The sequence below is a fragment of the Thrips palmi genome, unplaced genomic scaffold (assembly GCF_012932325.1).
Source record: "Thrips palmi isolate BJ-2018 unplaced genomic scaffold, TpBJ-2018v1 HiC_scaffold_1, whole genome shotgun sequence".
NCBI classification, from domain to species: Eukaryota; Metazoa; Arthropoda; class Insecta; order Thysanoptera; family Thripidae; genus Thrips; species Thrips palmi.
This window is the reverse complement of record NW_023144620.1, coordinates 6,740,638-6,761,357: the sequence shown is the minus strand read 5'-3', so window position 1 is coordinate 6,761,357 and position 20,720 is coordinate 6,740,638. Positions and strand designations below refer to the sequence as shown.

The 20,720-nt window shown below is 51.6% G+C and overlaps 1 protein-coding gene and 1 long non-coding RNA gene across 6 annotated transcripts; one reads left to right on the top strand and one right to left on the bottom strand.

The window, feature by feature from the left end:
- Nucleotides 1-90: 90 nt before the first annotated feature.
- LOC117639295 (sterol regulatory element-binding protein cleavage-activating protein) lies at nucleotides 91-9,727 on the bottom strand. 5 transcript variants are annotated; one of them, XM_034374842.1, is made up of 22 exons: nucleotides 9,640-9,727; nucleotides 8,765-8,949; nucleotides 8,514-8,643; nucleotides 8,294-8,418; nucleotides 8,014-8,197; nucleotides 7,792-7,937; nucleotides 7,498-7,705; nucleotides 7,161-7,421; nucleotides 6,803-7,068; nucleotides 6,516-6,714; nucleotides 6,300-6,422; nucleotides 5,944-6,196; nucleotides 5,617-5,864; nucleotides 5,377-5,537; nucleotides 5,173-5,298; nucleotides 4,620-5,085; nucleotides 4,376-4,535; nucleotides 4,062-4,240; nucleotides 3,836-3,983; nucleotides 3,544-3,734; nucleotides 3,263-3,325; nucleotides 91-3,183 (listed from the first exon to the last, which is right to left on the bottom strand). In XM_034374842.1, exons 2-22 carry the CDS (start codon nucleotides 8,908-8,910, stop codon nucleotides 3,004-3,006), a joined length of 3,963 nt encoding a protein of 1,320 aa, XP_034230733.1. In that variant the 5' UTR covers nucleotides 8,911-8,949; nucleotides 9,640-9,727; the 3' UTR covers nucleotides 91-3,003. The 5 variants fall into 5 exon arrangements, with proteins under 5 accessions (XP_034230733.1, XP_034230725.1, XP_034230749.1 ...); XM_034374834.1 differs by having other exon boundaries at nucleotides 9,568-9,719; XM_034374858.1 differs by having other exon boundaries at nucleotides 3,565-3,734; nucleotides 9,568-9,719.
- A 52-nt stretch (nucleotides 9,728-9,779) lies between these two features.
- LOC117639334 lies at nucleotides 9,780-12,068 on the top strand. The gene is made up of 3 exons (XR_004587362.1): nucleotides 9,780-9,897; nucleotides 11,076-11,546; nucleotides 12,014-12,068. It is a non-coding gene; the product is annotated as an uncharacterized LOC117639334 (long non-coding RNA).
- Nucleotides 12,069-20,720: the final 8,652 nt, after the last annotated feature.

The following is a 20,720-nucleotide window of genomic DNA, read 5'->3' as shown; positions in this document are numbered from 1 at the left end:
CCTTAACTAAGGATCACTAAGATCCAAGATCATTGAGTTGATATGGTATATGACTTACAAGGCCAAGGAGAATGTACAAATACAAACTGCTGCATAGTAACAAAATTTATTCAGGAAAAATGAGGAAGAGACAATAAAACTAAACATTTGTTTACAAATCAGGTAATGAATTTGAATCTGCCTCAAATACTCTTTGAAGCAAGACACGTGAAGTATAAATGTTACTAAAACACTAAATTTGAGTTAAAAATATTTTCAATCAGTAATGAATGACAATATATGAGTTCCTGACTATAAAGTAGAAACTAAGCAACAATATGAAAATATAGTTTAACAGACTAAGAAAAAAAAAATGAGCATTTCTGTCCACACTATAAGCCAGGGTCTTGGTCCATCACAAAGGTCAACATATAACAAAGAGAAACAAAACATAACAATGTGCAATCAAGCAGCAACAACCTACTTGGAGAACAGCCAATGTAGGTTTCCTTTTTATAGTAAATGAGTCCTAAAGATTAATAAATTCATATGCGAGAGACACAGCTCACACAAACACATACACATATACAAAACACGCAGCTACAAAAAAAGGTACAAAGTTTGAAGTTTTCTACTAAGACATGTCACAATCTTCTTAGATATAATAATAAGGGAGGGGAAAGGGGAAAGAGTCCAGAATGATGAACAACTTGACAGTTGAATTATCACAGTCAAACAACATGAACATAATAATAGGCCACTTGATTAACTGTGTTCAATGCAAATATTTTGGGAGATGCAGCACCATTTGCTCATAGCCAAAGAGGATACAGCAGATAGGGACAAGCAGAACAAGCCTGCTTACCTTCCTCACAAGCTATGAAATAAAACAAAAGGGACAGGTCTACAATCATCAAACATAAATTTAAAAGCTTGACTAGGATTAAAGCTTGAATGTCTGTTTAAACTATGTATGGACTTCAATTAAAACAAAATTGTGACATAATAGCAAACACAAACCCTACACAAAAGAGGATTGTCTAAGTTCTCAGCTGGCCAAGTAATGCCCAATGGACAGGGACCTCTCTGAATTCATAAAATACACAAATAAAAGGAAGGTAATTCATACCAGAAGTTGTTCACAAGTCATAGTTACAGTTGAAAAGGGTCAGGATTAGGGTCAAAAATTTAAAAGAGAGTATAATTACCCTTCATGTGATAGACTAACTCAAAATGAGTAGTCAAAATGAATAGGACAAGCGAATCATGATTTTACACTTATGCCCTAGCTGAAGAAGGGTATGATTGGCAAGATCTGGCTTCAATGAATTTTTCATTCCAAGACAATAAACTGTACAAAAGATGGAGTATGATGAATAATGAATGACGAAGGTCACAACTCAAAAGCTTTTTCCATTTAAAGGAGCACAGCATGAAAGCAGATGCGTCCATAAGCAACAAATCCTGACCAAGCAAATCTTTCTGAACCATACTTGTTTAATGTACACTATGAACACAAAACTTTAACCAAAACAAAATAACCTTAAAAAATAAATAATTAAACAATGTTAGTGACATGATTTACTTACTAAATTTTGAAAATTATTATTTCACCAACAATTCATTGGGTGTCAATGCAGATTATATCACATAGTTGGAAAACAGAAAGTATATGGCCAATGACTGAGGGTAGGGGAGAGAAAGGGCTTTGGCAAAATTCTATTGACACAGGGGACACTCAGGTTGTACGTAACAAGGCACTACCAAACACTGAACTCACTGTTACAGGAGCCAAACCATGCTTCTGGTAACAACAAGAACACCATATGAGCCATCACTGTATTAAGTTGAATCATAAGCGCACCTAATTACATTGACTACATACACAAGATAAAAGTCAGCTTACATTCAATACAAATAATACAGTTCATAGAGTACACATAAACAAACAATTTTGTAACAGCCTTCACACAGAACCTAGTTTCACCAATCGCAAACTGTATACTACACATTCACAATGAGACAGAAGTGTTGCTAAAAATTATCCAAAGGTAGTAATAACTTGGACAAATTTAAGGCAACATTTGTAAAACACCATTAAGGACCAGGGGAGTTTGTCAAGAACTGTGGCACTACATGGCACAGAACAGAAAATATATAACCCTGACATTAGGCCAGAACTTTCAATTTTTTTTAAAAAAAAAGCATGTGTGACACAAGATTCTTTTCGTATTCCTATTTGCCATGATAAAAATAAAATGAGAATAGTAAATGTTCTGAAATCAAAATAAAGTTACATAATAGTTGTACCACTAACATGTTTTAGAAAATCAGCATTGGTTCAGGAGGATGTGGATCGATTTAAAATCAGTCTCATTATCAGCTTGAAAAAGCTTAGAATAAATTATAAAGACAAATTAGAAGCTGAAGAATGTAGAAAATGAAGGAGCTTAGAATTAGATTATCTGTTCTCAGCTCATAAAATATTTAGCAAAAGGACATAAATCAACACAAAACAAGATACTTCTACTGTGCAAGTTAATTAATAATTTACATCAAAAATCACAAGAATTAAAGTCTTCTATTCCAGTCATATCAAGACAAAGCTCTAATTTAGATGCAACATTACATTTGTTGTAATGTGAGACTGTACAAGGTGGTACAGTTTTACAGACACCTAAATACACTACAATCTGCTCAGATAGTTAATGGTAGAAGTACAGAAAGAAGAGCAGATAGACAAAATATTATAAAACAAATTGTACAATCATGTTCCATGATATGGGCAATATGAATTAATTTTTTTGACATTGCCTCTATGCAGAAAAACAAAAGCAATGGGAAAGCTTCAAATATAGGGACACACAAAACAAAGGTTCTTTGGAAGATTTTTGTAGCTTCTTCCACGAAGACTTGTGTCCTTTCCCAAGGCCTAACTTCATAGAGAGCAGAGAATGAGAAATATTCTCTTTTGTGATGGTTGACTTTTCACAATAAACTGAACACATAAACCTAATTGTTCACTCATTCAGTTTTGTCTGTGGCCAATGGGAAACGAACTATCCTAAGTTGGTTAGCATAGTCACACACTACACTATCACGCAGCTGTAGAAGCTGCTTCACAAACACACACGAGTCTGAGTGACCGAGCCGGACGACACGCACTGGGTCACCTGCTCTTACATCCCACACTATCAGAGATCCCTGCAACATGACAAATTAATAGATGAGTCACCAAAACTAAAAAATGTAAATTAAGTTTACTAATGAGGAGGAGGCCTACCTGTTTACTGGTGACAAGGAGGCTGTGAGTAAGCATTGCAATACTTGAGCAATATGCCTGGGTCTGTAAAACAAAGGACAACATAAATTTATTGCTATTAATGTCAAACCAAGAAAATAAAAGGGTGAAAAATACAGAAAAGCACACTAAAAAGAAAGAAAAAGAATTCCCAAAGCAGACAGTTGAGAAGACAATAACAATTCACTTCAAAACACAATACAGAATTCCCAGCTGCTGACACCACACTAACACAAACCAAAAAACCATTGTGAAGTATTTACTTTTATAAAAATTGAACTGACTTTGCCAATAAGTGGTTGACCCACCATCTGGATCGTGTTGAGCAGATGACCTTGGAAGCGTTCCCAGACACAGAGGCGATCATCTGCGCCCAAACTGATCACATAACTGGCTGAATATGTCAATGACAAAACAGCACCATCATGGGCTTGAATACTATACATACAGGCACCTTAAATTGGAAAAGAGAAGAGAAAAAAAGACATAATATTACAAGGATTGTACAATTATTCAGAGAAATATTTAAATCACAACCATATAATTATATCAAACCTGTAAGCAGATCCCAGACACACAGAAGGCCATCCTGGCTACCAGAACCTGCTGTCATTGGACTAATACAATCTATAAACAGGCACGTTATAGGTCCACAATGACCATGTAGAGTATAGAGTGGCAGGTGATCTTCAAGTCGGAAAACCTATAATAAATGTAATGAGGTTGTCAGTCTCACTTATTAAAATTATGTATATTTTACTACAAAACTGGGAATACTGACCTTCAGTGTGTGATCTTGACTTCCAGTGAGCACTCTTCCTCCTTCAGTCTGTAGGACTGTTATTGGTTGCTGGTGAGCTCGAGTGGAATGCAATCGCACACATCGAATGTCTTCTTCTTCGCCTCTCGACACCATTGCGTCCCAATCTAGGGAACCAGTACTGCCTGACCGAACATGAGCTATACACACAACAAGAAAACAAATATGTATGAGTCCTTGAATCAAAAGTCATAAAGAACAAAGAGCAAAAAAAAAAAAAAAAAGGTAATGCAAACAGAATTTAAAATAAACAAAGTAAACAAAAACACACTTACTACGGCGATATGCAGTAAAGCCCCAGTCAATGGGCCTTCCTCTACTGTAGCTCTCCAAAACTAAGAAGTCCAGAAAACCAGACAAGCGAGCAGCAACAACTCTGTTCCCAACCAATTTTACAGCTGTCACTCCACTTGAGTTGGGGTTTTCATAGAGACACTGCAACACAATGACCACTTAGCATTCAGGCACTTCAAGTTAAAATACAGTAACAGGAACTAAGCATGAGTGCTTATGTCAGACCTTGAATCTTCCTGAAGCACCTTCCCAAAATTCAAGCCTTCCATCTGCACAACCCAAAACAACAATGTTTTCTCTGCAATCAATACACCAGATGGGAGGCACTGCCACAGGAATGGGGTCTTCAACAGATGATCTTCTAATAGGAAACTCATCAACACTTAGTCGGGGTGAAAGGAATGAGTTTGGAGTTGCAGAAGATGAATTGACACTTCCACAACTGCAATCCCCAGACACATCTTCACTGTCTAAAGAGGAACCACTAAGATCACAAGAGAGTCTGTGCATCTGAAATAGTTCTCTGTATTTGCTGCCAAAATCATATCCTGATTTACTGTCATCAGGGGAAGGTGAGTGAGGAGAGCTTGCAAGTGATGCAAAATTTGTGTTGATGGATGATCGAAGATCTGGGAAAGACAAGTCTCCAGATTTTCTTCCTGTCAAACCATTTGCCTTTCCTGATCTGAATCTAAAACCACAGTAAAGAAATCAAGAGTGATTGATAGTTCCAACTCAAGTAACAATATATCCATCTCAAGCTAACTTTTGAACGTACCTGTTATAGCACTGATGCGTTGGATTTTCAGATTCCTTGGGATGGAAGAAAGGGGACCCTGTTTCAAAGCTAGGAGTAAACGATTCTTCTAGATCCTTGTTTTGGGAAGCTCTCAATGCAAAGAATCTGAAAGAGGACCAAGCAATGTAGAGATGATCAAAAGAGAGCATAAATACTTCATGCTCAGACAAACAACAATCAAACCTTTTGCGGTTTACAGTTGCTAAGGTCTCTCCACTAATGGCATCCCAAGCTATAAGTTGTCCAGCTAAGCACGTACTGGCGACTATGCTACCATCTGAAGCAATGCACTCCACTTCCTGAGGATGTCCTTCCAAAACAAGAGGAATGGCTTCAAGCACAACCTACAAAAGACAAGAGTTGACATGAGAAACACATACACACTCCACCGGAGAAAAGATTAGCGAAGAGACTTTAACTCACCTCAGTACTTGAATCAGTTACAATGCTTTCTGGGTCAGGAACCCAAGCAGATCTCCACTCAGCATAATTTCTTGTGCAAACGCACCGATAAAGAAGAACCATGAAGTATGCTAAGACAACCACACTAACCACACAAAGTAAGGACAAAAAGAATAACTCCATAGGAGAGGATGGCAGCAATGGTAGTTCAGTCACTTTGCGGCCACGTGTGGTGTCTAGAGAGCTGCCTTGTGATCTCTGATCTCCATCTGTGTGGGTACAAGAGAAGGATTAGAAGAGCAATCAATTAAAAAGGTGACACTTTCTCAAAGTAAGAACTCATTCTACCAGAAAAGTCAAGGGGATCCAGGGCAGCAGCCAAGGTCTGCCAATGAAAGTGTTGGGCAGCACGTTCATTTGGATTCCGCAAATGAAGAGCATTTTGAGGGGCAATCACATGTGAAAGTCGTATAGCAGGTAAGACAGACAGGTATCGTCCACTGATGGAAATATTGTACAGAGACAGAATGGTAGACCAATGGTAAGGCGACAGGCGATCCCATGGGTCATATCGATTTGGCCTAAGTCTTGCTATATCCTCCTGCAAAATCCAAGCAAATAATCAATGAAAGCAAGTAAGGAAGAAAGAAAAAAGTAGATGTGAACAAAGGACTTAAATTGTAAATGTCGGAAAGCAAATTTACCTCTGCATGACCATATGACACATTGTGGTGGTCAAGGACAGGAGCGCTGGTAGCAAGGAAGTGTTGTGAAGTTTGTTCAAACTGCCAACCTGAAGAACCAGCAGCCTTTTCCCACTCTCGTTCCTTAAAAAAAATGAAGTTAACGTTCAAAAATTAGCAGATACTAGTTATGAAAAGTAGGTACCAATTATGAAAATATTGATATGGGTAACTTACAGCAGTATCCATTAGGAAAAAGTTCTCAATGGCATCAGAGCTGTAAGCTATGAACACAATCCATGAGATCATAAAGACCATGAGGCTGCGTTGAACAATTCGAGTGCGGGCCCAAAAGTGCACAATACGAATTCGCCTTGGAATCTTTTCTAGGACCTTTCCTGCATAATGAACAGGTGCAACTACTATGGTTGGAAACCTATGATAAAAAAGAAAAGAAAAAGACATTGTGTTGACACAGAGGATTAAAGAGAATAAATTTCAATTTTATGGAGTGAGAGACACACCGATCTGTTGATTGAGAGACAAGTCCATTTAACCGTGGATGTGATTTTGATCTTAAGATTGATCCAGCAGGCATCCCTTGAGAAGAGGTTTGCATAGCATTGTGGCAGTACTTTCCAGTATCAACTGGATTGCTGAATATGCTCAATGTAGATACATAGAATGTCATTTGCATGAAGTAGTCAGACAGAAGACCAACAACAGCAAATATACAGAAGCGTTGAATTGCTGGCACAAATGTAAACAGGCCAACAGTCAAAATAGTAACCTGAAATTATTTTAAAAGAAACAATTTTAAAAAATATTTATTATTAGTACTTAATAAGTTAGAAACAATTAATGCTTATGTTTATCACCTACCTCAGTCATTAAGTTATATGTGATACTCCAACCTTCTTTGCTCAAACCCTGAGCTATTCGGATTTTGACATCTAAATCTCTTGGAGTGTGATACACTGCTTTGGAAAGGACAAATACATTCTCCACACCTACGACCATTGCCAGATATGGGTACAACTCACGCCAACTAAAAGTTAGCATATGCCCAAAAAAGCAACAGAGACCAGTTGACATGGCCAGAGACGCGATCAAGGTCAATACAGCAAACAGAGACATTCCACACTAGAAATAAAAAAAACAAAGATGCATTAGAAAGAACCTACAAAAAATATCTTCTAAAGGAATGTCCAAAAGTTACCTTGGCTTTCACAGCTTCAACTTTACGCAAAGAAAAGTAGATGTACAGAAAGAATGACAAATACAAAGAAACTAATGGAATAAGCTGCCTCCAATGGAAGTCCCCCGGGTAGAAGACATGCAACTCTGGACCATTTTCACTTTCCACAATGCTGTCTTGATGCAAGGGGTACAATGAGGATAGGCGCTTTCTCAGCCCATCAATGTACCTACAAAAAAAAAGAAGGTGTTATTGAGACGACACGTCACAACTTTTAAAACACACCATTTGATGGTAATATTCTGGAATTCTCACGCTTCATCATTCTCTTCAAGCATTAGTGTAACAGCATACTGAAGAGTTCTTTGTCTTGTACGAAGTGGATAGCGCTTAACTCCTGTGTCCTTCATCCTGAGCCCAAAAGATATTTCTGCAAGACTGATTTTGCTTCTCTGAAGACTCTGCAGAAAAAACACAAGTGGAATTTTATTAATGTTAAAAACAGAAAAGTAGAACACAAAATTTCATATTACGTACAACATAATTAAAAATTGTGCTGAGTAGACTTGCGTCTTGTTGAAATTCTTGGAAATCTTGATGCCATAAATTAGCAGGAGAAAGGACAAGGCAACTGTATTCAGGAAGAATGTGTTTGCGGTCCGATGTGTATCGGGACTTAACTGCTTCCACGTGAAGACATACATGGCTCAGAGAGCGGGATCTACAGAGAAATAATTAAGAGCGATAAATTGTGTTAATTAATTGATAGAACACTCATAATAACTTCAAAAGTATGGTGAACAATCAGCAGTTATACCTGTTCTCTAGCTCATAATTTCTTATATTTTCTAACAATTTGAAAACTTCAGAGAGGGGTCCTCGAAATGCATCAGTCAAAACTAAATTATCATTCCACGGAGAGACAGCAGTCTTAAGTATCACCTGCAAGAGAAACGAGGAAAATAAGTTTTAACCACTGCTTCATTCTCTAGTGGGTAGGTCAGTTTATACACAATGCCAATGGATGGATGACTTACCTGTTGCACATAGCATACAGGGGAACCACTGAACCAAACAGGAGCACCGTCAGTTCGGCTCTCATTTGAGGAAAATGAGGCATAATGCTGAGGTACGTTTCCGGGCAATGGGAGGTTTAGGAGAGGATAGCTGAAAAAGCATCAAAACCGCATTTGTAGCAAAACAGATCGATAAATTTGTGATATAAAAAAAGAAAATTCTGCTGTATGACAATTGACATTTGAACACAATGCACTCAAATCACACTCACCAACAGACCATCACCACAGAACTGGCAAACAAGAGGAAAGCCACTGGGTGGCTGGCGCAGAAAAGTCCATATGCATAATGAAGTTGCCCTACTCTTTCTGGGAGGCTCTTCGAGGCTGGCCCATCCCTCACACGTGCCGGTGCCATTCCCTAGGAGCTTATATTTAACCTGCCTCCATGTTAAATCTGTGTAACACACGACAAGATAAATAGAGGATAGAGGCGTGCTGGTCGGCGAGAACATTTTAGCAAACGCGAATGATGCAATTACAAGTAATGTGATCTAACGGTAAACAAATTAGAATGTCAAAATTGCTGTCAACAGAATCCATCTATTGTGCAAAATTATTGGAATATTTTATAATTTTGTGAAGATTTAGAAATAGGTGAACATAACGACAAACTTAAAAGGTTATATACAACAGACCACATCCTTGAAAGACGTGTAAAGCAACAATCCAAGAAAAATCCGACAGACTAGAAATTTTAGAAAGTTATCTGCCGCTATCTGATCCCGTGGAGCAAAAAGGACAATTAGCAGGACCAATATATATATCAATAACACGCGAGTGACGCTGAGGTTATAGATGCCCCAACATGCAATCATTGACAGTTGCAGCGCATGACAGCTCAAATTACAGTGTACGGGAAAGTAGCGTGCACTTCAGTAACTTGTGATTCGCGTGCAGTACCCGTTTTAGACTTTGAACGGAATCATCATTTGGTGGTGTGAATACATGGAACTGGCCTACGTAGCAGCGAATTATCTCTCTCAACGCCGTTCGCTCTACATGTCACACTGACCTACAGCACGGACAGTGGCGCTTGCAACAAACTGCGACACGCGTCCATTCAATTGCCGCGTCCAAATCGTACCGTTAATTAAAAAATATCTCTGTTTGGGCAGTTGCGTTCTATCATTAACGAAGCACACACTCGAGAAATCATAGTTGATGCAATCCGGCGTTTGTTTTTATGAAAAATCGCTGCGGCCCGAGAGCGTCTTTTGTTTCTCTCCGCGCCTCGCTTTGCGCGCGCTTTTGAAGCGGGTCGCGGAAGCGCGCGGCGGATTCGCGCGTTTAAGCACACCGACGCGTGGAGCGTGGTGCGAGGAGTGTGGTGCCCAGCCCGACGGTAAGCGGTTCCAACCATCAGAACTGCCGTGGAGCCACCTCTCATCAGGGCGGCGGGCGACGGATTCAAAACTCTGTGGACGTGTTTTACGTAACCGCCCCGTTCGCACAAATAAATTCCACGAGGCCACCCGGGCCGCCACAGTGGCCGAGGCGATGTTATCGCCCCTGAGTCATCTAGCCGCGTGGTGAATTACGACGAATTTTCGACGCAAGCAAGACCTGGCAGAGCACTGTACGACCCGAAACGTGACGTCAATGTGCCCTAGCGCCAAGTGTCTTGTCGCGATCGGTGAACCGGCACAGTTATTCCTTGACCGGTCGCTTCGATTCGACAGAACTCGCGGGTCAGGGTCAGGCTCGGCGTCACTCTTCGGGAGGCGAGTCCTGCGCGCGGTGATGAGATGATCCTCGTCCTGGGGCCGGCCACTATCCGCCACTATCGCAGAGCTTCGCTGGCGGTCAAAGAGCCGGCGCGGCGCGGGGCGGCGCGGGGCAGACCCAGGGCAACGATCTCCGAGGCTGCTGCAGCCTAGCGGGCCCCGCCCCGCGGCTGCAGCCCGCCGCCACGCTTTCTCGGCCCATTTCCCTGGCTAGCTGGCTTGTGTGTCAGAATCAGAAGCAACGAACCAGTGCCGAGTGCGTTCTCGGTTGCCCGCGTCCAGTCCGACGACGCCGACGACGACGCCGTGCCTTGGGTGCCCCCTGTCCCGACTGCTGCGCCGCCGCGCCATCGACACGAATCCGGTCTAGGAGACCGACGCGGACCCCCCGGACACGGCGGCACGGCGTGCGACTCCCACCGCGGCGTTTCCGCACGCGAACGCGTTTCCGCACGCAAGTTCCCGCGAAAAGTTTAGCGCCCACGTACGTAATCGGCGCGGAGCGCAACTCGAATCCGGACCGGACCTGGCTTTGGGTTCTTAGTCGCGTGGCGACGTCGGCCGGCCGGTCTACCCTGGTGCCGGAGACGGTGCACTCGCCGCAGGAAAGGCAAGGCCTATCTGAGGAGCTCCGCGAACTAAGGCCGACCTGAAAACAGCCTTCCACCAAAAAATTATTTTGGAATAAAAATCTCAACTTTGGCAAAAATGTTTGTTTAGGTCGGCCCGTGGTGGCTTTCCCCAGATCGGCCTTGGTTGACGGTAGCACCTCAGACAGGCCTCGCCTTTTCTGCAGGGATCCACGCCCGGCCTGACGGCCTGGCTGGTCTGGCACGCTGATTGCTCCGAAACACCGTCGATTGCTGCGTGGGACAGCCCGGGCGTGCTATCCCGCGGGCCAGCGCACAGCGCACCTCGTTTCCACGCCATTGGGGCCGAAATGTGTTGACTCGGCGCGCTGTGCTGGGGGCTGCGGGGCCACCACCTCCAGGGCGACCACCTCCAGGGCGACCACTTCCAGGGCCACCACCTCCAGGGCTACCACCTCCAGGGCGACCACCTCCAGGACGACCACCTCCAGGGCGACCACCTCCAGGACGACCACTTCCAGGGCGACCACCTCCAGGGCGACCACTTCCAGGGCCACCACCTCCAGGGCTACCACCTCCAGGGCCGGGGCGAAGAGGAATGGCGCTATGGCTGTTGCTGCAGGCCCTGGTGGCCGTGGTCTCGGGGTCGGCGCTAACCAGAGATATTGATCCTTCAGGTAAGAAAACCGCGCGAACCTATCACGAGCCGTCAGTCTATCAAGGCGGCCGCGACGCACCTTGCCGCTTGCAGCGTGAGAAGAGTCCCAGGCCGTCAGCCCGCGACTCCAGGACGCCCTGACGGACGGCTGCACGGGGCGGGTCGCATAACTCGTCCTGCCGCCTGGTTCCGTAGGGTCGTCCCGTCACTCCGTCTCTCTCGCACCCCCACCGAGACGCCCCGTGAGTGCGACAGGGACAGCGACGAAAGCGATGTTCGGAATCAGGCGGCTGCCGCCGACGTGCTGAATAAAATGAACACCGCCAGCCGGTGCGTCATTTGCACACGTCACGGACTGGCTTCGTCGGCGAGGGTTGTCGATGACGTGGCCGCTTCGTCTCCGCCATGCCGATCCTCGACGTTTTTTTGTCGTTTGGCGCGTTTGTCGTTTGACGGGCACCCGCTTTGCCTTGGCTTTGCCCGCAGCGCCGTGCCCGGCCAGCAACCTGGTCTGCGACGGCGGCCGCTGCGTGGACTACACCTACCAGTGCGACGGCGACCTGGACTGCGTGGACGGCGCGGACGAGCTGCACTGCCCAGGTGAGGGCAGAGCGGGGCAGAGCGAGGAGGGAAGACCAAGCGAGGACGAGGCGGCAAGCATCTTTATTCATGTAGAAAGTTCGATCCGGGGAGAGGCGCGCCACGCGGCGCTCGGCGAGGCGAAGGGGTTTGCAGGGTTTCCACGCCCCGGTTGTCAGCGCCAGCAGACTGATTCCGCACGGCGTTTCGTCGCTCTGTCTCTCTCGCACCGATACGACTGCCCCATGAGTGCGAGAGAGACAGAGCGACGATGCGCCGCACCGCTCGGCTGCTCTACTTCCTCGCGGGCTCCGTTGTTCTGTTTGCTGTCAGTGCCGTGCGCCGTGCATCGTGGGACGATGATAAGTGAAGTAATACGCGTGTCTGTTGTGTTCTGTTGTCTGTTTGGGTGCCGGGCACTGCCGGGCCGGCCGGACCAGAGCGCTGCGCCGTCGGCTACTTCCGCTGCGACCGGACACGCTGCGTCGAGGAGGCCTTCCGCTGCGACGGCGACGTGGACTGCTCGGACGGCGCGGACGAGCGGGGCTGCTCGGGTATGAGCAGTATGAGCTTACCTCCACCGTACCTCCACCGCCCGCCTTATCCTGCAGCCCGCTGATTCCGAAGAACCCCATCTCTCTCACTCCCACGGAATCGGCCTGCAGGGTTTACGGCAACGGCAGTGTGGATTTGCGCGACGTGCAATAATTTGTCATCCTGGCCGAGGGCCGAGTGGAGTGCCGATGCGGCTGTGTATCCATCCCCGCAGCCGGTGGGGCTGACGGGGAGCGAGGGGGTGGGTGTGCGGGGCGGGTTGGGGTGGGTTGGGGCGGCCCGAACCCTAACCTCGTGCTGCCGGGGCGCGGCGCGCAGCAGGGCGGGGTGCGGCCGGTTGGGGCCAAAGTACGAGCGGGCGGGGTGCTGTCCAACACAGGAGCTTGACTGACAATAGGAACGCCTTTTGTAGTTCACCAAAGTTTTGATTAGCGGGCCAGAGCAGCAGGGGCGGCAGCGTGCGGTCGGAAAAGGGGAAGGGGGCAGCCCGGCGAAGGCGAAGCGGCGAAGCAAGCCCCGAACCAGCTCAAAGGAGGGGCTGGGGAGCGCCGCCCTCGCAAGCCTGCCAACTAGCTTCGAGGGCCTGGCTCCCGGTCAATCTGCCCGCTTTCCTCTTTTTCTCGCGAGCTCGCCGAAACGGCCCAAAGTGAGGGAAGCGCCCTTCGTTACCGACGATCTTTCCACCCGGCAGCGCGGCAGCGCCGGGCCCTCGGCCAGGCTTGGCCGGGCAGCGCATCGGGTTCATTTCGCGCCAAAATGTCGCCGGGATTCAATTTTGCCGCTCGGGCGGTCCGACGACGCCGAGGCGGCGGCCAGCAAAGGTAATAGCGCGCAGCGCAAGCAGACTCCCTTCGCCGCCGTCGCGCTGTCTCCCTCGCACTCACGGGGCGTCCCGCTCGGGTTGTTCAGGTGCAAGAGAGACGGAGAGACGGAACGCTGTGCGCCCCCGGGAGCCTAATAACGTGTTTGGAAGCTGTTACGCGGCCATTACGCCCGGGCCGGCCCGGTTGGCCCACTGGAGGCTCGCTCCAGTGTACACACTCTGGTAGTACTCGGAGTCGCGGAGGAGCGCGCGGCTGTTATTCGATTATCTCGCGATAGAGGGGGGGGGCGGTGTCCCGGTGCCGTAGTCACATGCGTGACGGCCTGACGACGTCGGGATCAAAGAAGTAAACACAGTGGCGGTAATGTGTGTCGCGGACAGTGTCGGGCCGTCTCGGACACCCAGGCTATCGCGCGGCCGCGGCGGAGAAATAAAACTAAATCCGAGGGAGAGAAAAAGATTGAGATAAGGCAGCGGAAAAGCCGAAAAGGGGGCACGTGCGCGCGGGGCGCGGGGCGAGCCTGGGCGGGCCTGGATGACACGGAGAGTTTGGGAGCCCGGACGGAACCGGGTCATAATATTCCGCATGAAAGCGGGCCTGGCCTGGGCCTGGCCTGGCTTGGCCTGCCCGGTGACTGACCGTCGCGATGCTTATCGCCGTCGTCGTCGTCAACCCCGCGCGGCGCTGCGCGGCGCCCCGCCCGCCGCGGACACTGTGAAAAATACTCCCGCATCCGTCATCATTTCGGCGACGGGCGCGCTGCCGCCACTCTGAATAACTCGGTTCCGTTCCGTTCCGCGTTTCGTTTCGCCTTTCCAGCGTGCAACGACGGCGGCTTCCACTGCGACGCCTCGCGCTGCATCGACAGCGACCGCCTCTGCGACGGCCGCCAGGACTGCGAGGACGGCGCCGACGAGCGCAACTGCTCCGGTACGGAACATTCGTCTTATTAGTGTGTGAGTGCGATTGTTGCTTGCACGCGCCGGATGGAAATGGTGGTTGTGACGGTGCGTGTGACGGGATGCGGCTTCAGACACGAAACAAAGCGAGGCCACTCAAAAGTTTATTAATTAAAAATTCAAACATTCACGGGGGAGCTGTTGGGAAGCGCAGCAGGCATTCCGAACATGTTGCGCATTCTTGCAGAGCTCACCTCACAGCGCGTGCACGGCGAATGCGGAGGTTCGCATCATGCCGACAATGTGATGCAGTGAAACATGCTTCTTTTGAATTCCTCCCGACATGTGCGGTCGACAGAGTGCCCCGACGGCCGGTACCAGTGCGACGGCGCGCGGTGCCTGCCCGCGGAGGAGCGCTGTGACGGCGTGCCCCAGTGCCGGGACGCCGCCGACGAGGTCAACTGCACAGGTGGGACAGAGAGACGAGCACGTCATGCCAGACACGGACGGCCGACGACACGTTCTAAACTATTTACCGCGCACGGCGGCGGCGCAGAGTGCTCGGAGACGGCGAGGATGTGCGGGCCGGGCCGCTGCGTCCCGGCGGCCACGTCCTGTGAGGCGCGGCCCGACTGCGACAAGGACGCCGACCACCCCGCCTGCCCCGGGGTAGCCGCCACCGCCGCCACCGTCTACACCAACGTGCAGGCCGCCGGCGTCCAGGACGTCCAGGACGCGCAGGACGCGCAGGACGAGCCCCGCGGCCTTTACCACCAGCACAGCCACGGCAAGCTGCTGAGCACAGGTGCGCCAGGTGACGCCTCTGCTAATGGCCCCAGTGGCGCACCCTCACTGGCTTCACCCCCACTCCCCCATCTCCCTCTCTCTCATGGCGCGGCGCGGCGCGGCGGGGCTCGCTGCCAAATCCAGGTGAATTGAAGGGTAGACGCCTTTATTCGCCAGCTCGCCCCACCCGCTTCGTTCTTATGTTCCAATCGATACTTTTTCCCGCCGAGCGGGGCGTACCCGCCGAAACCTCTACCCGCCACGCCACCCCACGCCGCGCTAGTTTCCCCCGTCTTTTTCCGTTGACACCATTGCGTCAGAATCGCCACCCTGGGCCACTTATGTCATGCATCCTCGACGAGCGCACGGGTATTCCACCGCGATTTGATTCCGCCCAGTACTGCTTCGGAGTGCCGCAACGGTACACTGGTTTTCGCTCGATGAGGCCAGATAGCGCCTCGTCTCGCGGCCATCGCGGCGTTCGAGAGGGCGTGAGGGGGGGGGGTGTCACCTTCGGTACTCCGTGTGCCCTCACCTGGCTTCCGCCGGGATTCGAACCCGGGGCGTCACTGGGTGAAGGGCAGCTGGCGGCGGGCGCGGGTGGCCCGCCACTCCCGGACCTGCTCGGCGGCCGCGCTGCGGACCTGCTCGGCGGCGAGGAGGAAGAGGGAGGCGACGACGCCGGCGCAGAGCAGCGCGGGGGCGAGCCAGACGTCGGCCAGCGCCACGGGGATGACGCTGCCGCGCGACGCCTCCGCGCACAGGCCCTTCATGTCCGGCAGCACGCGGCCGCGCCGGCCCCGCGTCCACAGCCCCACCTCCAGGCGGCGCAGCGCCGCGCGCCAGCTGGACGTCCACGCCGAAGCGAGCGACAGCAGTTCAAAATTCATGAAACAATCAGGGCGGTAGATTCGCTCGGGGAGTGACGAAAGCACTGGTGGTTTACCGGGGGCCAACGCCGTGCCTGTCGGGCCCGAAATGGCATACGATCATGTGTGGTCTAGCCCTTAATGGTAATGGTAATGGTGCCGGTAGGCAACAATCAGCCGCGACGCAGCGCAGTGTCGCGGGCTGCCTACGCCTGGTCGGCAGGCTGAGTGGAGGTAGGCCGCCCGCGACACTGCCGCACCTTAAGCCTCCTCTCTCACCTGGTGGCGTTGCCTTGCCGCAGGGGCTCCGGCGCGACGGGGAGGGTGAAGGCCGTGAACTGCAGCTGGCACCACAGCATCGGGCGGCCCAGCTGGCGCACCTGCAGCTGCAGGTCCCCCGTGTCGGCGCAGAGGACGGTGGCGCGGTACGACAGCAGCGCCGCCAGCCCCAGCCGCAGCGGCAGCAGGCGGGCCGTCGGCGCGCTCGCGGACAGCGTCTGCGGCACCATCAGCATCGCCACCGTGTAGTTCAAGTGCATCAATAAAGTTCGCTTTCCATCTTTCCACACCCGGCTCTTGATTTCCACCCTGACCTTGCGGAAAAACGGAGAGTCCTGCAGCACGAGGGCCGCGTCGCGTCGGCGGAGCAGCTCCTCCAGCGGCAGCACGGCGGCGGAACGCTCCGACGACACGAGGGACGTGACGGCGGCGGAGAAGGCCACGTAGCACAGCACGGCCATCATGAAGAGCGTGAGGAACACGAGGCGCGCCGCCAGCGTGTCGGGGTCCCTGGAGCAGCCTGCAAATCGCATGCATGGAAACGATTTGGTGCCGGTTGGGTTGCCTGTCTGCCGGCGCTCTTTGCTGCCCTGGCTCGGGTATGCGATTCCCAACACTCGTTTGGGAGCAGTGGCGACTCAAAGTAGGGCAAAATGTAGACGGGTGTCGTGTCGCCCTGACTGGCCACTCACCCTGCTGGCAGACGGCCCCCACCGTCACCAGGAGGATTTCACTGCCCTCCCAGTGCCACGTCTGCTCCTCGTCGGCGGCGGCCTTGGCTTTGTCCTCCTCCCCCTCCTCCTCGTCATCGTCGTCCTGCTCCCCGATCACCCTGGTCTCGACGAACACGCTGGCGGCGATGGCCACCGTGATGATGGCCAGGAAGATGGCGAGCACGAGCCAGGTGTTGCTGGAGAAGGCGTGCACGAAGATGCTGGGCGCGGCGCCGCCCTGCGCGCGCGGCAGGTAGCAGCACACCGGCCTGGAAGCAGTGAGTGTAAAGCGAGTACCGTCCCATCGTGGCAAGTGCCGCTGTGCAGCTGCCCCTACTTGGTGGCGTCGGGGGTGAGCATCCCGGCCTTCGCTGCGCCGACCCTCGCCAACGACTGCAGGGTGGCTAGGTCCGGCGCTGGCGGCTCTCGACCGCCCCCGAGGAAAAGACGTGCTGAACGCCCCTCGAGAGCCCCACCTCGCCGCCAATCCCCACCCCACCGCCGACGTCAAACGTTAACAGGACAGATATTATCTGTCGGCGGGCTTGGCGTCGGCGGGCTTGGCGAGGCCTCGGGGCTCGAGGCTTTCACGCGGGGAGGCAGGAACGCGGCGCTGAGTCAATAGCCCCTTCCAAGCGCCGAGCCAAAGCCGAAGGCACGGCCAGAGGCAGACCGTCCTAACTCCAGCCATTCTGGCGCCTGGCCGCCTTCCACCGCCAAGTTACGGCGGCCTCCTCGACGGCGTGGTGTGGCGCTGCGGCGCCCCAGACAGCGCCCGCCATCGGCACGCCGTGTGTTTCTTGAGCGGCCTCGCATTGTCCGAGGGGCGTGGCCGGCGAGGCAGGGGGGAGGGGCGGGGACGCAGCTGGCCCTGCCGGACACCAGCGCGATGACAGGGAGCTAGGAGAGGGAGGGAACCGCGTGCTCCTACCCCGCTCCTCGCCTTTATTAGGGCGAACGGTGACAAACGTCTAGAAACCGTGGTGTTGACTGACTTTGGGTGGCCACCGAGTTCAATCTGGCCCAACGTCCTAGTACAGCGGTTCTCAACCTTTCTCGGCTCGCGACCCCAAATTTGAAGCCAAAAATTTCCGCGACCCCCAGGAAAAATTTCGCGACCCCACGAGACCCCTCCTTTAACATGCCACGGCGTCTGATCCGAGGCGGGCATTTTGCTCCCTCAACAAGCAACTGGTCTTTGGACCTTCCTTTAGCATGCCTTTGTTACGGAGTGCAATTATCAGTCTTAGTTTGGGAGCAGTATTGTCTCAAAGTTGGCCAAAACGCTCAGAAATGTCTATGAAAAATCGTGTTTTGGGCTGATTTTAAGCAGCCACAGGGTCTGATCCGAGGCGGGCATTTTGCTCCCTCAACGGGGAGTTGGTCTTTGGACCTTCCTTTAGCATGCCTCTGTTACGGAGTGCGATTATCAGTCTTAGTTTGGGAGCAGTATTGTCTCAAAGTTGGCCGAAACGGTCAGCAGTGTCTTTGAAAAATCGTGTTTTGGGCCGATTTTAAGCAGCCACTGCGTCTGATCCGAGGCGGGCATTTTGCTCCCTCAACGGGCAGTTGGTCTTTGGACCTTCCTTTAGCATGCCTTTGTTACGGAGTGCAATTATCAGTCTTAGTTTGAGAGCAGTATTGTCTCAAAGTTGGCCGAAACGCTCAGAAATGTCTATGAAAAATCGTGTTTTGGGCCGATTTTAAGCAGCCACTGCGTCTGATCCGAGGCGGGCATTTTGCTCCCTCAACGGGCAATTGGTCTTTGGACCTTCCTTTAGCATGCCTTTGTTACGGAGTACGATTGTCAGTCTTAGTTTGGGAGCAGTATTGTCTCAAAGTCGATCAAAACGGTCGCAAGTGCCTTTGAAAAATCGTTGTGACTATTTTGGTCAACTTTGAGACAATACTGCTCCCAAACTAAGACTGATAATCGCACTCCGTAACAAAGGCATGCTAAAGGAAGGTCCAAAGACCAATTGCCCGTTGAGGGAGCAAAATGCCCGCCTCGGATCAGACGCAGTGGCTGCTTAAAATCGGCCCAAAACACGATTTTTCAGAGACATTTCTGAGCGTTTCGGCCAACTTTGAGACAATACTGCTCCCAAACTAAGACTGATAATTGCACTCCGTAACAAAGGCATGCTAAAGGAAGGTCCAAAGACCGATTGCCCGTTGAGGGAGCAAAATGCCCGCCTCGGATCAGACGCAGTGGCTGCTTAAAATCGGCCTAAAACACGACCCCAGCATCGCCGCGACCCCTTAAAAAATTTCGCGACCCCGCTTGGGGTCGCGACCCTAAGGTTGAGAACCACTGTCCTAGTATCATTCACGCCCTACCGTCGGGAAGGCTTTGACCGCAGCTGGTTTGAGAGCAACAGCCTTGCCAAGCATTGTGATTATGTTCATTATTTCACTGATTACCAACTGCGCGTCTTGTGTTGTTGGTTACAACGCGGGCAGCACTGTTTTCCGCTCTTTCAGCAGAAGTCTTGAGGGCCGGGCCGCCGCCCCGCATCGCGACGCCGCGACGTCGCCAGCCCGGCCCAGGACGAGGACGCCGCGACGCCGCCCCGCATGTCCTGCCTGGTCCTGTCTGTCCTGTCTCCCATCCTCCTCCCACCCACGCCGCCTCGCGCCTCGCCGCCTCGCCGCGCGGCAGGTTCGGCAGTTCCCACGTCAGCCGACCTTGCATCCGGTCAAAGTAGGTGAAGCGGCGCGGCCGGAGAGGGCAGGGGGGAGGTGGCAGAGGTGCGTATCTCGACCCAGGGTCAGGTGCAACGTCTCCCTCGGCCGCGCCCTGCCCCGCCCCGCCCCGCCCCGCCCCGCCCCGCCCCGCCCCACCCGTGCCTCTTATCCAGCCGCCAATCCGCGCGGGAGCCGCTGGCTCCTTCACCCCTCCTTGACTCACCCATCGTGGAATCACTCTGCTCCGCTCTGCTGCTCTGCGGTCCCGGGTTCAAACACACCCGATTCCCCGCCTCCCGTCTTCCTTTTGTCGTCGTTTGTGTGCCACACTGTGTGTCACACAGTGCCACACTGTGTGCGGCTCTCGATTGTCATCAAAGGCCCCCTCGAGAGCACACAGAGGCACCCCGTTCGGGGCCCCGCACTAACCGGGACGGGGTGCTGGGGGCAGCTGCCAGCGGGCGACTGATTCCGCACAGCGTCTCGTCTCTCTCGCACCTTTCGGCGAGCGCCCCACCGCAGGAGTCGGAGAGAGACAGAGAGTGTGGGAGTGACACTGCAGTGGGATGGGTCGGCCGGGCGGCCACGTACGGGATGAGGGAGATATCCCCGCTGCCCGATCAATTTCAAAGAGGCGGAACAAAAACGCGTTACGTGCGAGGCAAGGCAGGGGGCGTGTGGGGCACACTGTGGGGCACTGTGGAGTGGCTGGAATCGACGCCGCTGAAACGCAGCGACGCGGCGACGCAGCGCCATACGCAGTGCTTCCTGCCGCGCTGCCATTTTCATTTCGCGGCCAAAGAACAGCTCTCTTTGTTGCGTCTCGTTTTTGCCCCCCTTTCGACTTTTATTTATTTGCGCGGCCCCGCCAGCGAGCCAGTTGCAGCCTCCGGCGCCTCCGGCGTTTCGTTTTTTCGCTGCCGATCCGCTTTTCCGCGAAAACGACTCTGTGCCGGACGCAGAGCAGAATTAACCCATCCGAGGGGGCGCCGCGTAGCGCC